This window comes from Schistocerca piceifrons, chromosome 9 (genome assembly GCF_021461385.2).
Source record: "Schistocerca piceifrons isolate TAMUIC-IGC-003096 chromosome 9, iqSchPice1.1, whole genome shotgun sequence".
NCBI classification, from domain to species: Eukaryota; Metazoa; Arthropoda; class Insecta; order Orthoptera; family Acrididae; genus Schistocerca; species Schistocerca piceifrons.
Genome location: NC_060146.1, coordinates 225,686,805 through 225,705,345, shown reverse-complemented (window position 1 = coordinate 225,705,345; position 18,541 = coordinate 225,686,805). Strand labels below are relative to the sequence as shown.

General features: G+C 41.1%; 1 protein-coding gene and 3 non-coding genes across 4 annotated transcripts in view; 1 reads left to right on the top strand and 3 right to left on the bottom strand.

Moving 5' to 3' along the window:
- Positions 1-285: 285 nt before the first annotated feature.
- LOC124717183 overlaps positions 286-18,541 on the top strand; it is a 30,600-nt gene continuing 12,344 nt past the window's right edge. The window contains exons 1-3 of the mRNA XM_047243960.1: positions 286-312; positions 5,720-5,833; positions 17,875-18,096. Of these exons, the coding sequence (XP_047099916.1) occupies positions 5,747-5,833; positions 17,875-18,096 (309 nt within the window). The 5' untranslated portion in view covers positions 286-312; positions 5,720-5,746. The remainder of the gene's footprint in view (positions 313-5,719; positions 5,834-17,874; positions 18,097-18,541) is intronic.
- On the bottom strand, positions 305-394 carry Trnai-uau. Its single transcript is given in 2 exon segments — positions 305-340; positions 357-394. It is a non-coding gene; the product is annotated as a tRNA-Ile (tRNA).
- Positions 666-737, bottom strand: Trnaq-uug. The gene has a single exon. It is a non-coding gene; the product is annotated as a tRNA-Gln (tRNA).
- On the bottom strand, positions 896-967 carry Trnat-ugu. The gene has a single exon. It is a non-coding gene; the product is annotated as a tRNA-Thr (tRNA).

The window sequence follows — 18,541 nt, the reverse complement described above, 5'->3', positions numbered from 1 at the left end:
TGTTGTAGTGTGTGGGCGAAACAAGCAAGTCGTGTAGCAGTGAAAACTTAACGTTTGCGCTAACCGTAGGAAAATAATACCCGCCGTATTAACGAAATTTCAATAGCAGATGTACTCTTTAGTAGCGATTAGGAAGTTTGTAGTTATTTGAGTTTTATTGTTCTCCAAATTATTGGCCTTGAAATGGTTTAGAGTTCACGGTTTGATGTCTGAAATGCGATAGGTACTTTCATTGGCCGATGTTTTTACTATCGATTACGCATTGTCTTCGTCAATGCAATTGCTGTATACAGATATAAAATCATTCCCCAGGTGAGGCTCGAACTCACAACCCCGGCATAGCTCAGTATACTGATTATAAGTACCGTGCGCTAACCGATTGCGCCACTGGGGAACACGTCCAGAGGTTGTCCTCGTAGTGGTATTTGCCTTCTCCTAGATGTTTGCCTTCTGCCTCATTCCAGATTGTGAATGAAGTAGTTTCGTTAGCTGATCACAACAGCAACAATAATGTGCCACAGCATATCCGTCGATGAGACACAGGAAAGGTAATTCTCGGAAACGTTTTGATTAATTTCTATGTGACATATTCAACTGGGAGTCGACATGTAACGTACAACTGAAACCGTATTGCACGGTGAAAAAACAAGGGAAAAAATTTATTAAGGTCCCACCGAGATTTGAACTCGGATCGCTGGATTCAAAGTCCAGAGTGCTAACCGTTACACCATGGGACCTTGTTCAGAGGGCGGATCTGGAAAATAACTTTTAAAAGTAATCTGTACTTTGCTATCTTCATTAACGGTAAGCCGCGATTACGCAGACATTTCAAATGTGTGTACTGTGTCAGGTTGTGAATCTTAGTATAATTTTGCCGAGCAAAAAGTAATAAACGAGCCCCCTGGGAGGATCGAACTCCCGACCCCTGGTTTACAAGACCAGTGCTCTGCCACTGAGCTAAGGAGGCAGTTGTCAAGGGAGGTCTTTGCAACCACATTACGTTCATTAATGGGTCTGTAACGGCGTTCTCTGCACGATTTAATAAATCGTTAATGTAGACCTCGCGTAGAAGTTAACAACGCGAGATCTTCAGCTTCGTTTAGAAGGTGCCGTCCTGGCGCAAACAAATTATACACAAGGCTTCGTTAGAAGCAAGTTTTTTCCGATTTTTGCAAGAATTTTGTTACACATTGGCGTCAACGATTAACAGCTATTAAAAGAAAATACAAGCTGCTGATTCTTGTATTGAAGTGAGTATAACTTTGCTTCAGCGTTTCTTTTTTCGCGTTTCTGTTTCCTGTATTGTGGCTTCCTTTATTAATCAGAAAAGCGTTATTTTACAACAAGAAAATTATTTTACAATACGAAAAAAACACCCTTTCTATTGACAGATTCGACACAGCGATATTAACGAAGTGACGGCTGTACAATAGCGGTTTATATCTCTTACACGCGAATTGCCGTTCTGTTTCCACATTTGATTTAGGGTCAGTCACATACCCATTGTTTTCATCGATCAGATGTGGCATGTTTTGAAATGTCACAACGAATCAGCAGTGTGAAGACAGGGTTCTTCATATTTGGGTTTGTCTGCCGTTTAGTTTTGTCTCTGTAATATCGCTCACAAATAGGAGAAAGCGAATTGTTTATAAGATTATTTCTCAATTCTCATAGTCAAACTGAACATGTTCCACCAGTAGTTACACAGCGTGGTGGTGTGACAGATGTTGTCCGACAGCCCTTGAAAAAACAGTGCATTGTTATTAATAATAAACAAACTTGTATACGGTCTCTAAGATTGCTAATTTATAAAACAGTTATTGTTGTCACATGGGGTCCTTGGCATTGGAGTCATTGTACACATATTTTCTTGGTGTGTGCCAACATAGGTTTAAATATTTGCAGTGATTTCAAATTTCTGTGTGAGAGTCATTACTGTTAGACAAATCACAAATTTCTGTAGCAGCTTTTAATGTGTGATACAACTAGAGCACTGCCTGCAAACATTTTCATCAAACCCGAGCATTGCAGATCCAGAATGCCACATGCTTTCTCAGTTGAATCAGTGATATCATTCATTCCCACCATCTTTCGTGGTTGTTTGATAGTACATATCACTGCCTTCCATCCATGTCAAGCAATAAACTGTGGTGATTAATATACTGTGTATAGTGTGAACTTCAGGCAACAGTCTCAGCTGCTGCTCTTAGTGTGATTTATTGGCACGTCTGTTTACTTTCTTACGAAAGACTGTTCGATTTGTCAATGTACTGGTAGATGTCTCAAACATGACATTACAGAGTGCTTCGAAACAAATATTAGGGAATTGATGCGTAACAATATTGGCAATATGGCATCAAATATGCAAACATTTCATCATGTAGGCCTAATAGTGGATCTGTAATGGGCAAATATAAGGAATACTTTGTGTTTTAATCACCTACTTCATTACAAGAAACATTAAATGTTACACATCTGCTGTTACACAGTAAAGTATTTGTCACCTATTTTAGCAGACTGTTAACATCACTTTGTAAGACTCATTCACCAGACTATTTCTAAGAACGTAAATGAATGTGGCAGCAACACATTCTATAGTGTAGTGGTACAATAATGCTCAAGTTGTATAACATTTGAAATACATGGAAAAAATTATTTACTTAGAGATTAGATCACATGAAGCAAACAATAGTGCATTCTTTTAAGCTTTCTGTGAGGAGAATGTTTATTTAATAAGTTTTCATGTCATTGGATGTCACTTATGGTACGTACATTTTTTGTTGATTGTGTTACTTTAATATGTGAGATGAAGAGGTTCGCATAGGAGGTGTCCTATATACTTTCCTCTGTTACTATGCAGTTTGTCGTTCTAGATAATGTTGTGAGTTCATATTGAAACTTCTGCTCGTGAAGAATCAATGTTTTGTTATTGCTTTTTCAAGTTTTAAAATTGATGTTTCCTAAAATTGGTAAATGTTTTAAGTATTATGCTTCAAGGTAGATGTACAAAGGTCTGACATCTTTATGTGTCATTTGCTAATCAGTCGATTGTTACTTGGTAGCTGTCATTGGGAGGCCACATTCTGCTGCATGCAGCAACATTTTCACGTTCTTTCTGTTGTTGTTGGGTATGTGCCCCTGATCCCAGTGATTAGAGATAATTTATGTGAAGAATTTCCTTCTGGTTCTGTTCATTTTTTTAATTTTTGGAAGACATGTAATGCTATGCCTACTGTCTCACGTTTCCAGATGAAATTTTTACCTTAATTTGTTTTATTTACACTATATGCTGGTGATCTAAGTACGTCAATTAATTTTTTTTTTTTTTTTTTACAGTTGTGTATATTTCTGTTAAACTGAGTTGCCCATTTTGTGTCCTTTTTTATACACAGTAGCTCTTAACAATGAAGTTTTAGCCATAGCCATGAAATCAGTTGTGATATTATAAATAAAGTGTGACTGTGCAAGACTTATATTCTGAAATGGTATCACTTACAAACCCACAACAGTCTTCTAGAGAAGCTATTGCATGTGTGACAACTGATAAGGTTAGATAGTTTAGTGGTAATGTAGTGTGCATATCTTTAGTGATTCACATAGCATAGATTGCGTTATGTAAAACACACGCACACACAGCGAGAGAGAGAGAGAGAGAGAGAGAGAGAGAGAGAGAGAGAGAGAGAGAGATACTTCAGATGTGGAAAGCTTTAAAAAAGTGAGGAACTACAAGGAGAGACAGGAACTGGAGGGGAAGACACAATTATGACATTGATGGAAACGAAACGTATGTTAGTGGGACATGTAGTGAGGCCAGTGGATGGTAGACGGAACCAGTAAATTCTGTGCTGGATTAAGAGAGATTCATAAAATCTGTAAGCTGATTATTGTAATTCCTGGAAAAGTATAAAGTTTTTATCCAGCAGTGAATGTAAAATAGATGGCATAGGGTGTAACGAAAAGATGCATCTAATCTTCTAGGATGCCTTCCTCGCACACAGGTGATCAGTATGTATTGTATGGATACAGGCCCAGAAACGCTTTAGCACTGTGTTAGAACTGATTTTCTGTGGCTCTTTGTATTACATTAATCAGGAGAACAGACTAGATTAGAAGCTTATTTGGTTCCAGTTGATCCATAGTGAGGTGATTGCCCAGGATGGAGAACATGTCAGAAAACAAAAATACATGAGAAATATTTAGAAAGAAAATGCTAATGTGTCTTCCACAGATCCCAAGTGAAATTATCTTTGTCGCTGTGGAATAGGTTTAAAAAAATCTTAACCATATTTTCAATTAAAAGGTGATAACACTTGTCACAAAATCATGTGCTTGTTTAATACACAAGAAGTGCGTATGGTAATTATTTTCAGATGTACCCGTGCATCACCAAGCAGAAAAATCATTTTACAACACCTATTTACAGTGATAACATTACTGTACAGAATTTGTACAGACACCAGATTGTACTTAATACTTGCATTCTTTGATATTATTAGTAACACATATACATCAATTGGTTCTACTAAGAAATTTATCAGTGAAGTAGGAGCTGGCCATCAATAAATCCTTTAGGCGGCTCTTCTTAAACTGAACTTGATTAGTAGTTAAAGTATTTTTGACTACTGTCAAATTATTGAAATTATGTGTTACAGAGTAATGGACATTATTCTGGGCCAAAGTAAGGACTAAATCTTTGTGAAAGTTATTTTCATTTCCAGTATTGATTCCAATGAACTGAGGTGTTTATTGTAAGAGAGATACCTTTTTAATGACACATTTCGTTAAGGAATAAATATATTGGGAAGTAACATTTAGTATCCCTTGTTCCATAAGCAGCCACTGCAGGATGTTCTTGAGTTTACACAACAAATAATTCTTATTACATATTTTTGGACTAGGAAACTTTAGTTTGGCTTCACGAGTTACTCCAAAAAATAATCCCCTATGACATTTTGGACTGAAAGTAAGCATACTGTGGTAGTTTTATTATTATTATTATTATTATTTTTATGTCACTATGTCTGACAGAATTTGCATTGAAAATAGAAATTTCTTTATACACTTTCATTGGTTCTGCGGCATGCATCTCCATATTGAATTATTATCAAGTTGTAATCCCAAGAATTTAACACTGTCAGCTTTTTGTATCTTGCAGGTGTTTGTATCTTGCAAATTGTGAACTGCAAGTAATGTCTTTTTTCAAAGTTTAATGACAAAGAATCGTCTACGAACCATTTATTGATGCCCACAAAAATTTCATTAACCAATTTTTCTAAGACTATAATTGATTTGCTGTTTGTTGCAATATTTGCATCACCTGCAAGGAAACTGGGCATCTGGTAATATTACTGGTACAAGATCATTTATATACACAAGGAAAAGTAAGGCTCCTAAGATAGAATCTTTTGGGACACCACATGTAATTAGTTCCCAGTTGGATGATGCTTCATAACTTAATACACATCTCTTTCCTATTAACATCCTATGTCTCCTTTCAGAATGTACCTGCACACCATATGAAATGTCCAAAACAGACACCACTGATACAGGCATTAGCCCACACCTTCTCCAACTAATTTCTCCATTCTGCTAAGAAGAAGAGGCCTGTGTTTCTGAAAGCTATTGCCTGATAAACTGTGCTTCTGTCATTACAGGTAGCTGTAAGCCACATTTATGTTACATGGATTTGCATAAGAAAGTTCAGTTTTCATCACTGCAGGGGCAGCTGACAGATGGAAATGGTGACATGATGTCCGGGGCAGCGGTTGGCAACAAGACGATAGGCGATCGGGCTTTGCAGCAGCAGATACAAACTGTCTGGAAGACTCTACAGGTCAGTAGGCAGTCTCACCAGAAGCTACACTCATTGCAAATTTCCCTTTTTCTTGAACTGTGTCTTTTGCACTAATTAAGACTGGTACATGTCCACATGAACTAATATAGATACCTACCTATTTTCTGGAACATAGCATCTTTGTTTGATGGAACTCTCAGTGTTGTGCAGGGGAACTCATTTATTAGTGCAGTAGTTAATCTTAGTCTGCTGTACAAAATGATGATGATGATGATGATGAATGTACACATTGTTGAAAGAAACGTAATTCTGGGCTTCTCCAATAACTAAGTTCATCAATATTTACTCTTTAGGACAACTTCTATGTTTGGAAAGAAATAAATGGACATAATGACATACATAGCTTATTTCCACTTATTAATGTCTTGCACCATAATTTTCTGGAGTAACTCAGAGTTTGTCACACCAAAGTGAGCAGTCAGAAATAATGTGTAACATTTGGCTATAGATATCATCTAGGCACATCTTCAAGGTCTTAGCTTTTATCTGTTTGAACGTTATACGTATATTGACTAAAGGATCATCAAGAATGATCCATTGCAATCCGCAAAGAATAGTAGTCACAGCCTAATATTAGAATCTGTCAGTGGCCCAGAAAGGAGCTCATTATGCAGCCATAAAAATCCTGCAGTCATTTTCTTAGCAACAAAAAATGTCATTACAGGTAGCAAAGAAAATGTTGAATCTAGCCAGAAATCAATTCATCTGTAAACCACCTTCTATTCCAAAGGCAAAAATTTAATGAAAAACATGCACATCACTGGTTACATGAGTAGTAGTAATAATGTTCAGTGTTAAATTGAAGCCTGTGAGCTATTTAGTAATCTGTAAAAGACACCCCTGCACACACCTGAGTTTAATGTGTAACTGCTGGAAGTTTCGTTGTTGTGTGTTTGTAAGTCGTCGTTCAGTGCAGTATTGAGTAGAACATTGTGTCACATAGTTTGCAAATTTCTAGATGACAGAGTCAGAGGAGCAATGTGGATTCATTAAATTTTGTGTGGAACTCAAGTAAACCTTACTGAGACACACCAAATGATGCAGGAATCTTAAGGTAATGAATGCTTAAGCTGTACTGGGTATTACGAATGGTTCACATGCTTTAAAAATGGCTGCACAGAAGTTAAAGACGACACTCCGCCTTTCGATGTCTACCAACGACCCTCATTTCAGGACTGTAAATGAAATTGTATGTGTCAATCAAAGACTTAAATGTCCAAGAGATTGAAAAAGACTGTAACACTCCAGTTTGATCATGTCATGAAATTCTGACACAGTAACTTGGAATGCATTGCGTTGCTGCCAAGATTGTCCCACGGCTCAAGACCAGAAAGACATTCTCATTGCACTGTGTTAAGAGCTTACGGATTGCGCAAATCGGAACAAGATGTTCCTTAAGAGAATCATAACTGACATTGAGTCACGAGTCGTCAGTTATGATGTTGAGACCGAGGTTCAATTTTCACAATGGGTCAGGAAAGGTTACCCAAGACAAAAAAGTTTGTCAGGTCAGATCAAATATCAAAGCCATGCTGATACTTTTCTTTGACTATGAAGGATTAGTTCATCATGAATTCAAAAACAAAATCACTGTGCTGCCTCATCCTCCATACCCTTCAGACCTGGCCCCTGCGGGCCCCCCCCCCCCCCCCCCCCCCCCCCCCCCCCCCCCCCCCCCCCCCCCCGCCACACACACACACACACACACTGTGGAAAACCCCATTGAAAGGACAAAGATTTGCAACAGTAGATGAGATAAAAGAAAATTTGCAGACAGTGTGCAGTTAGGCGTGTGCTGTGACTGCTTCCAGAAGTGGAAATTGTGTTGGGAGTGGTGTATCATTTGTGGAGGAGAGTACTTTGAAGGAGACCATGCACGATAAGCAAAAGGTAAGCATAGAAAAATTTTGTGGACAAAGTTCCAGAATTTTTTTGAACAGATCTTGTATAGCCTGTAGGAAGACTCATTCCACATCATTTCAAAAGAAATAAGGGGACTCATCTACAGCACATGTGACTAGCTAATTGGTGTAGAAAATTGGACAGTAACCAATCCTAAGTGATCTGGAGTAGCAAACAATGAAATGAATAGCTATAAATATTAAGACATAACGCAACAAAAGTGGTGCCAGAACACGATCAACATATAAAGCAACCAATTTCTCAAATCGTAATAGACTGTGAATCGCATAACCTGAAATTTGTAGACAGGTGCCAACACGGAAATTTCATATCTCCACTAAGGCGACCTTCGCACGAGGATGTCGTGCACGTTACACAGTGGTGCAACTGTTTTGACTCGACTTCGGTCGGTTGCGTGACTGGTGTCTCTTTGTTTTTGAAGCGTACTTTTGTGTTTAGAGTAAGGTGTTCCATGTTGTCGAAGACAGTGGGAGGGATGGGGCAGTGTGAAACCCAGATGTGGCAAGTGTGCCCATCCAGAATAGCATCGAGGGCTTGCCGAGCTTAATATTTCCGTCTCGCTGCAACCTGCTCGTCCCTGGGTGATTCAAAAATACTAGTAATAAAACTCTATTGCACCATCAGGTACATCCAGATCAAGTTAGGGTTACTAAATTGTTGTACTGGAGGAGGCAGTACAAGTACACGTTGTTGCCATCCTCCAACCTTCGAACCGATTTAACCGACCAGTTACACGGCATTGTACAATTCAACCGGACACCAAACCTCGGTACGAATTGGCATTTTCCACATATGCGACTCGTTGCTAGAGACAAATGAAATGTTGAATGACCGAAAAATATTTGGACAGAAGTGGGATCAAATCTCAGAGCTTCAAAATTTTTAGTGTGACACCTACCCACTGAGCTACAACTGAAACTTCTGTACTGCACATGCAGATATCAATAACGTACAAATTTTTAGATATATTGCTCAGTGAGACTGTGTCTTATGTGAAGAATGCTATTCGGTCATGAACCTTTGTGGTAAAATGTTTGTAAAATTACATTTACTCTTCAGCATCATTATACATTTCAGATTTTAAGTGCTCTCCCATTCTGACTACCTCCAGAATCACACATGAACTCAAAAACTGTCACCCTTCAATAGTGACGGCCATGCTGCCGCCAATAGTCGTACACATGTCGCCACTATCTTCTCGACAGTACATTAAAGAGCCGAAACATTGTGACCTTCTACTTGATAAGATGTCGGTCATATAGCAGCAGTCGTACATGGAACAGACTTTACAAGTCTTTGGTAGGTGGCACCAGATATCTACTCATGTTACGCAATGCCTGTAAATAACAGGATGGTGGTTTGTGCACGCAAAGCTGGACCCAGATGTGTTCTGTCAGGGTCAGATTAGACAAATTTGGTGTCCGAGACATCACGGTGTGAGTTCACTATTTTGCTCCTCGAGCTTCTGTAGCGAGTGTCTGGTCTCGGGGCACACACCGTCGGCCTTCCAGAAGGTGCCGTCACTGCCAGGGGAGCCGTCGAGCGTGAAGGGGTGCGGCTGCTCGGCAGTAATGTTCGTGCGGCCTCAGCTTCGTGATGCCTACGGTTACTACCACAAATCAATTCGAAGCCCAGGTGAATGCTCACTCTCCCTTCTCCTCAGCACAGTATTGTCCCGACTGGCCTACATTGTAACTTGGTACGTATTTCGAACAGCACTTCACCTGGACGGTGGCATATCTGGAGACAGTCGTCAGCTCTGTGTAACGAGAGCTGCAATTTGTCTGACCAGATGACGAGTCTCTATCGATCCACTGTTCGGTCTCTATTGTGTGGCACCCGCTGCGGCCATAATTAACGGTGTCGTTGGATCAAAATGAGAACGTGTAGGGTTCGTCTGCCGTGGAGCCCGCGTTCAACAATTGTGCCGAATTGTATGCTCCGAATCACTCGTGTGTGCATCGGCATTGTATTCTGTTCTCAGATCGGCCGCAGATCGCCACCTGTCCCACTTTACGGAGCGTACGAGCCTTCATCGTCCACACTGTGTGATGGGGTGCGAACGTCTGACAACTGTTGCGTACTTGGGGTTTAGTTATCCTTTGACCACTTTCTGTAGGTACTTACAATAGTAGCAGACAAACAGCCGACTGGCTTTGTCTCCGAGATAATCATTCCCGGATACCGGTCCTTAACAAAGTGCACTGTTACAAAATCGGTGAATTTCTCCATTTGTGGCCCTTATCGTCACTAGAATGATTGCCTGTTAGTCTGTGCTCTTTTAATATGCTCCCTTACTGAGTTATGTGCCTGCAGTGCCACCTGGCAGCATTCTGTGAGCAGTGGTTGTAAAGCTTTGGTATAGCATTTGAGCATTTGATAATTTTTCTTCAGTTTTTCCCTGACACTGGGCAGCAGATTGTAACGTAGAGTATATCCAGAATTTTTCAGTCTGGTTAACATAGATTAAATACTAGCTGTAAATAATTTCTCGGAAAACACTCGATGAGTTACTTACCTGTGTTCATCATCATCATCATCATCATCATCATCATCATCATCATCATCATCATCTTGGACAGTTTCCAGCTACTGGCTGGGTCGGTTTGGAACGTAAGCCTCTCCATCGTCTTCTGCCTTGCCACTCTCTCTTCGTCTTCACCTGGGTCCAGTCTCCTTTCTTCTGCTGTCTTGCCACTCTCTCTCCGTCTTCACCTTGGTCCAGTCTTCTCCTTTTGTATCGTACAGGCTTCTGTTTGATTGGTTAGAACAGCTCGGTGTCGGTTAGACTGTCAGTGAGCGCACCGCTTGTTACTGCTACTAATAAGGCGAGTACACCAATCGCTTGTTGCATATTTTTACAAGCTTCAAACAGGAGTGACTGCATAAAAGATAGTCACTGTGACTGTTTTGTACAGATACGAGCCGAGTTGGCAACCCGTCGCTCACAGATCCGGGCTGCTTCGGCTTCCGTCACACAGCTTGAGGCTGCTGCCGAGGGGCGTCACTGTGTGGGATCAAACGCGGGGATGCGAGGGACGTCGAGCATCTCCCACGTGACCTCCGATCAGTGCACTGCTGTGATCACCCCGAGTACTGCCTGCACTCTCACCCATGGTCGAGTGGGAGATCATTCCAAAGTCTGGAAGGCAGCGAAAAACTTTCCGAGGGGCCAGTTGTAGGGCCTCCCCAGTTCGTTTGACGAACAGGTTTCGGGCGTTATCTGTGGCTGATGATGTCTCTGAGCCGGATGGAGTCGTCCGCCCTGCTCCAGAGGAAGCTTCTCGGCCCGCGAGATCTGGGCATTCACGGAGGGTGGGTTTGCTGGTAGTTGGGAGCTCCAGCGTTAGGTGCGTAATTGGACCACTTAGGAACATGGCTGCCGAGGAGGGGAAGGAAGCTGTGACTGCCAAGGAGGGAAAGGAAGCCAGTGTGCACTCCATGTGCATTCTGAGGGGGGGAGTCATTCCAGATGTCGAAAGAGTGCTTCCAGATGCCATGAAGAGTACATGGTGCAGCCAACTGCAGATGGTGGCTCATGTCGGTACCAATGACGTGTGTCACTTTGGATCGGAACAGATTCTTCTGGTTTCGGGTGGCTAGCAGAAATGTTAAAGGCTGCCAGTCTTGCTTCCGAGATTAAGGTGTAGCTCACCATCTGCAGCATCATCAATAGAACCGACTGTGGTCATTTGGTGCAGAGCCAAGCGGAGGGTCTGAAACAGAGGCTCAGGTGGTTCTGTGACTGTGTAGGCTGCAGATTCCTTGACTTGCACCATCAGGTGGTGGGTTTCCAGGTTCCACTTAATAGGTCAGGTGTCCACCACACACAGGAGGCGGCTACACGGGTAGCGGAGGCTGTGTGGAAGGGACTGGGTAATTTTTTAGGTTAGATGGTCTCAGGGAACCACAGAAGGGACATCAGTCTAAAAGTGGGCAGGTTAAAACACATTAAGGCAGTTGTAGAAACAATTGGTATTGTAGTTTTACATTCTCGTAGCTGTGTTGGAAAAGAACCAGAGCTTCAAGCCCTAATAGAAAGCACTGGATCTCAAATAGTTGTAGGTACAGAAAGCTGGCTAAAGCCGGAAATAAGTTCAGCCGAATTTTTTTCAAACAATTTAACAGTGTTCAGAAAAAATAGATTAAATACAGTTGGTGGTGGAGTATTTATTGCTGTCAGAAGTAGCTTGCCTTGTAGCAGAATTGAATTAGATACTTCGTGTGAAATAATATGGGTGGAGGTTATACTTGACAATCGAACTAAACTATTGATTGGATCGTTTTACCGACCCCTCGTCTCAGAAGATATAGTTGTTGAACAGTTCAAAGAAAACTTGAGTCTCATTTCAAATAAGTAATGACTTTAATCTACCCTCGATATGCTGGAAAAATTATACATTTAAAGCCGGTAGCAGGCATAAAACGTCATCCAAAATTGTACTGAATGCTTTCTCAGAAAACTATTTTGAACAATTAATTCATGAGCCCACTCGAAGCATAAATGATTGTGAAAGCATACTTCACCTTTTAGCAACAAATAATCCTGGACAAATAGTGTGTATTGTGAGGAAAACAGGGATTAGCGACCACAAAACAGTTGCTGATAGGCTGACTACCGTAACACCTACAACCATCAAAAAGAAATGCAAAGCATATCTATTGAAAAAAGCTGATAAAAATGCTCGTAACGCCTTTTTAAGAGACAGTCTTCACTCCTTCCGATCTGATCAGGTAAGTGTAGAAAAGTTGTGGATCGTTTTCAAAGAGATAGTATCGAGAGCAATTGACAGATATATACCACATAAATTAATAAGTGATGGGTACTGATCCCCCTGAGTACACAAAATGGGTCAGATCGTTGTTGCAGAAGCAACGAAAAAAGCATGCCGAGTTTCAAAGAATGCAAAATCCCCAAGAATGGCAAAGTTTTACAGAAGTTCGAAATATGGCACGTACTTCAATGCAAGATGCTTTTAGTAATTTCCACAATGAGATTCTGTCTCAAAATCTGGCAGGAAAACCAAAGACATTCTGGTCATACATAAAGCACACCAGTGGTAAGACGGAATCAATATCTTCATTGCGTGATAATAACTGTGAAGTCACTAATGACAGTGCCACTAAAGCAGAGTTATTAAACACGGTTTTCCAAAACTCCTTCACCAAAGAAGACGAAGTACATATTCCTGAATTCCAATCAAGAACAACTGCCAAGATAAGAAACATGGAAGTAGATATCCTCGGTGTAACGAAGGAGCTTAAATTACTTAATAAAGGCAAAGCCTCCAGTCCAGGTTGTATACCAGTCAGGTTCCTCTCAGAGTATGCTGATAAAATAGCTCCATATTTAGCAATTATATACAGCCACTCGCTCACAGAAAGATCCGTACCTAAAGACTGGAAAATTGCTCAAGTCACACCAATACCCAAAAAAGGAAGAAGGAATAATATGCTGAATTACAGGCCTTATCACTAACGTCTATTTGCAGTAGGGTTTTGAAACATACTGTTTTCGAACATTATAAAGTACCTTGAAGAAAACGATTTATTGACATACAGTCAGCATGGTTTCAGAAAATATCATTCTTGTGAAACACAACTAGCTCTTTATACTCATGACATTATAAGTGCTGTCGACAGGGGATGTCAAATTGATTCCATATTTTTAGATTTCGAGAAGGCTTTCGACACCGTTACTCACAAGTGTCTTCTAATCAAACTGCGTGCCTATGGAGTAATGCCTCAGTTGTGCGACTGGATTTGTGATTTCATGTCAGAAAGCTCGCAGTTCATAGTAATTGACAGAAAATCAAGTAAAACAGAAGTAATATCTGGTGTTCCCCAAGGAAGTGTTATAGGCCCTCTATTGTTCCTGATCTATATTAATGACATAGGAGACAATCTGAGTAGCTGTCTTAAATTTTTTTGCAGATGATGCTGTCATTTACCGTCTCGTAAAGTCATCATATGATCAAAACGATTTAGATAAGATATCTGTATGGTGCGATAAGAGGCAATTGACCCTGAATAAGGAAAAATGTGAAGTTATTCACACGAGTACTAAAAGAAATCGGCTAAATTTCGATTATGCGATAAGTCACACAAATCTGAAGGCTGTAAATTCAACTAAATACTCAGGGCTTACAATTACAAATAACCTAAATTGGAACCATCACATAGATAGTATTGTGGGTAGAGCAAACCAAAGACTGCGATACGTTGGCAGAACACTTAGAAGGTGCAACAGGTGCACTAAAGAGACTGCTTACACCAAACTTGTGCACTCTGTTCTGGAGTATTGCTGTGCGGTGTGGGATCTGCATCAGGTGGGACTGACAGATGACATCGGGAAAGTACAAAGAAGGGCAGTTAGTGTCATATTATCGTGAAACAGGGGAGATAGTGCCACAGACACGATACATGAATTGGAGTGGCAATCATTAAAACAAAGGCGTTTTTCATTGCAATGGGATCTTCTCATGAAATTTCAATCACCAGTTTTCTTCTCCTATTGCGAAAACATTCTGTTGGCACCCAACTACATAAGGAGAAATTATCATCGTGATAAAATCAGAGAAATCAGGGGTCGCACAGAAAAATTTAACTGCTCGTTTTTCCGCATGCTATTAGAGAGTGGAACGGTAGAGAGACAGCTTGAAGGCACTTTATTGTGAGTAGCAGAGTAATCGTGTAGGTGTAGATGTTCTGCTGTCTTGCCACTATCTCTTCATCTTCACCTCGGTCCAGTCTTCTCCTTTCTTCTGGATGCATTCCTCCACTCCTTTCAGCCCTCTGTCTCTTGGTCTCTTTCTTTCCAGTTTCATCTCTTATATCCTCCTGGGTATCCTCTTCTCCATTCGCTTAACATGCTCGTACCATCTCAGTCTTGATTTCCCTATCTCCTCCTGTAATGGTTCCACCTTCATTAACTCTCTGATCCTCTCATTTCTTAACCTGTCTATCTTTGTCACTCCAATACTTTTCCTCAAGAATTTCATCTCACTAGCTTGTATTCTGCTTTTCTCTCTTCCTTTCATAACCCAGGTTTTGGGCTCCATATCAGGCCTCTGACACTCTTCCGAAATGCTTCGGCTTTTATCCCCCACTCGTGTATTTCTCTGTAGTTTTGTACACCTTCCTGTATCAGGCTTCCTAGGTACTTGAAACTCCCCACTCTCCTCAATCGTTCCCCACCAATTGTTATTCCAATTGTTCCTCTCTCCTTCATTCTTGTTGTGGTAATCATCTCACTCTCCTTATACTACATTTCATCCCATTCTTGTACTGTTTGTTGCCATACGTCCAACTGCTGTAGTACTTCCCCCTCCTTATTCCCCCAAATCATCAGATCATCTGCAAACGCCATAGATTTCATCTTTCCTTCACCAATTATTGCGCTACTGTACTCATTCTATCATCCATCACTACAGTGAAGAGTAATGGTGAAAATGCACTTCCCTGCCTCAAGCCATTCTTCTGTTCAATCCAAGCTGATCTCTCTCCTCCCACTTTCACATAGCTGGTACTTCCGCTTTCCACACTTTGCTTCTATGTACACTATCATATGCTTTTTCAATGTCCAGGAAAGTCATAAGTGGATCTATTCTGTATTCATAATGCTGTTCCTTCAGTTGTCTTCCAGCAAAAATTAGATCCACCAGAAGCCCTGTTGCTCTTCTCTCATCCCTCCTTCTAATTTTGTCTGAATTTGTGCTTCCAAAATTTTCTCAAAAATCTTTGCGCAGTGACTCATCAGTGTTATCCCCCGATAGTTCTTGCACACTCTTCTATTTCCCTTCTTAAAGATTGGGACAATTATTCCCTTCTTCCAGTCTTCTGGGATCATCTTCTGTCTCCACACAATATTCATTACTCGATATAACCATTGCATCCCACATCTCCTGCTGCTCTCACCATCTCTACACTTAGCTCCTCCAGACCTCGTGACTTCCCTCCCTTCATCTTGCCCAATTCCTCTTCCACTTCTCCCTGTGTAAGGTCTTTTTCTATTTGCTGTTCCTCCTCTTTTTTTTCTCCTCAACTTGTTCCTCTTCATCCAGGTCTCCATGCAGGTTCAGAAGTTCTTCAAAATACTCCTTCCACATATTCTTGAGTTCCTACTTATTCTCTACATCTTGGCCGCTTTTGTTCACCGTTTGGGCGTAATCTGCCGTACCATTCTTCCTCTTACTTTTTATCCTTTACTATCCTCCTCCATCATTCTGGTCCACTGTTCCATCCACTTCCTTCTCTCCTCTGCCACCACTCTTTTTGCTTCTTTCTTTCTTGCTTGATACTCTTCTGTTGTGTCTACCTTTCTGTTTTGGAATCGTACCTTAAAGGCTCTATTCTTCTTCTGTACTATATCCTTTGTTTTATTATTGCACCAGATATTGCTTCCACCGCGCTTACTAATGTTCCCTCGAATCTGCCCCATTCCTCTTCTGCCGTTTTTGGTTCATCCTTTGGGATGCTTTCCTTTACTACTTGCAGGTACTGTAGCCTGCTTTCTTCCTCCTTCAACTTCCCTACCCTTGTACATCTTTCCTGGTTTTCTGTCCCTTTATTATCCTTAATCTCTCTCAGGTTCATTACCGGCAAACAGTGGTCGCTATCCAAGACCTCTGATGGTATTGCTGTAATGTCAGAGATGTTTCTATTCATCTCACTATTGTACAGGAAGTAGTCAACTATTGACTTTCTCTTTTAAGTCTTAACTGTACCAGTTAATCTTGTAGCTCTCTCGTTTCGGAACCAAGAGTTCCGAACCAGCAAGCCATTCCTTTGACAGAACTCCAATAGTCTTTCATCTTCCGCATTTCGGCAGCCCAAACCCTCTGGTCCAAGCACACTTTCGCAGCCTTGTCTTTCTCTCCCAACATGCTCATTTAAATCCCCCATTACTATCACGTTCTTCCTTCCCAGTTGCTTCTCCATTTCCTCTTAAAACTCTTGCTTCTCCTCAGAAGAGCAGCCCACCTACAGCACATATGCTTGCATTGCCCCTATGGTCGTCCCCTTGAGTGATATTTTATCTTCATCATCCTATCACTTATTCTCTTCACTTCCTCTTTTAATCCATCCTTACTACAATTCGCACTCCATTTGTCCTACCCTCATCATTTCCACTCCACTCCAGTGCAGTCGGTGGCCTTTCCTCAGTTCTATCCTTCCTTCTCATTTCCATCTCAGCTAATCCCAATAGGTCTAACTTCCTTCTTTCCATCATGTCTACCATCTCCTCCACCTTTCCAGTCAATGTTTGTATATTTAATGTTCCAAATCTTAGTCTTTGTTTATAGCCAGTTCGTCATCGAGGCCTATTCTATTTTTGAAAGTATAAATCTTAATCCACTACTGGCTTACTTGGCCTATCGTAGCTTCACCAGAGCCGCATTAGAGGTCACTTTTCAGGGTTCCTGTAGAACCTTCACAGTTACCATGGTGGTCCCGGGATACACACAGTCTCCACTGTACCTAACTCCTACAGGCAATCCCCTGCTTCATGCCATTGCCCATTTCCCATGACTTGGGCCAGGGGTTGGACTTGTGGGAGACTTAACTGTGTTCTAATTAATAAAAATCATGCAGTAAGAAAATAAAGGAAATATCATATGTGCAAGTAGCACAGCCCAGAACACCGTGTGTTGGTATCAGTTAGACCCCTGACTATACTGTATCAAAAATTCACATCAACTGAACAGTTGCCTGTCTTTGAGTAGTACTATTGTCACACTCCAACCTTGTTTTGTGGTGCTGTGTACAGTCCAAGTTGAAGCAGAATTATACCAGTCATTCAAAAATTATTTGAACAGGCTTGTTCCACACAATATATGCAAACATTTTAGACACAAACATATTGTATTATAACAACACCCACTTCTTTGAAAGAACTGTGACTGACACCCGAACAACAGGGACTTCCGTGCATTGAGAATAAAAAATAGCACATTGAGAACGGCTAGCTACTAACTGAAATCTGGATTTGCATAATAAAATCTAAAAAGGATGACTGATTGCTGCACTCTATAATTTATAACACTAATTATTGTTATTTTTATTGAGTAACATGTGATCCGAATTCTGTTTCACAGGATACAAGGAGTAACTTGTTCATCTGCGATACTCTCATTCGCCAAATAGTGAAGCCGGCACCTGCCGTCGGTGCCACGGCGTCACGACAGATGCCCAAGACGTCCGTGCAGACGGACGTCCGGCCCGTGACGAGTGTGGGTACCCAGTGTGTGCGTGGCACTGTGGAGAACGAGTACTGCCAGACGGCCCCTGAGCTCTGCACCCGGGGCGTGCAGGCCAAGGTGAGGTACACTTCGTTGTTCTCATCAGTCACATAGGATAAGACGTACACATCTTCAGGAGGCATACTTCCAAATAGTTCTGACAAACTTAGCTAGATTTTAGAACACTCTGTCACCGAGGAAAGGAGGACGGATCAGGGAAAATCGGAAAGGAGTGAGGAGTCGTTTGGATCCCAGTTTGAGGGGGATCCACTTGTTGTTAGGATGAGGGGAGACGTAGATGCCCCCACATCGTCAGGAAGATCGGGAAGTCAGAGTTGAGCACTTTGCAACTAAAGTGAGTGAAAGGAAAGGGATTGAGAAGTGGAATGAATTGTGCAAATAAGAATTAGAAGGAAAGCAGATAAGGAGATGGGAAAACTAAAAAGAGGGAAAATATTAAGATACAAAACTAATAAGATGTTGTAAATCGTGGAATAAATAGTGAAATTTTGCCAATTGAGGG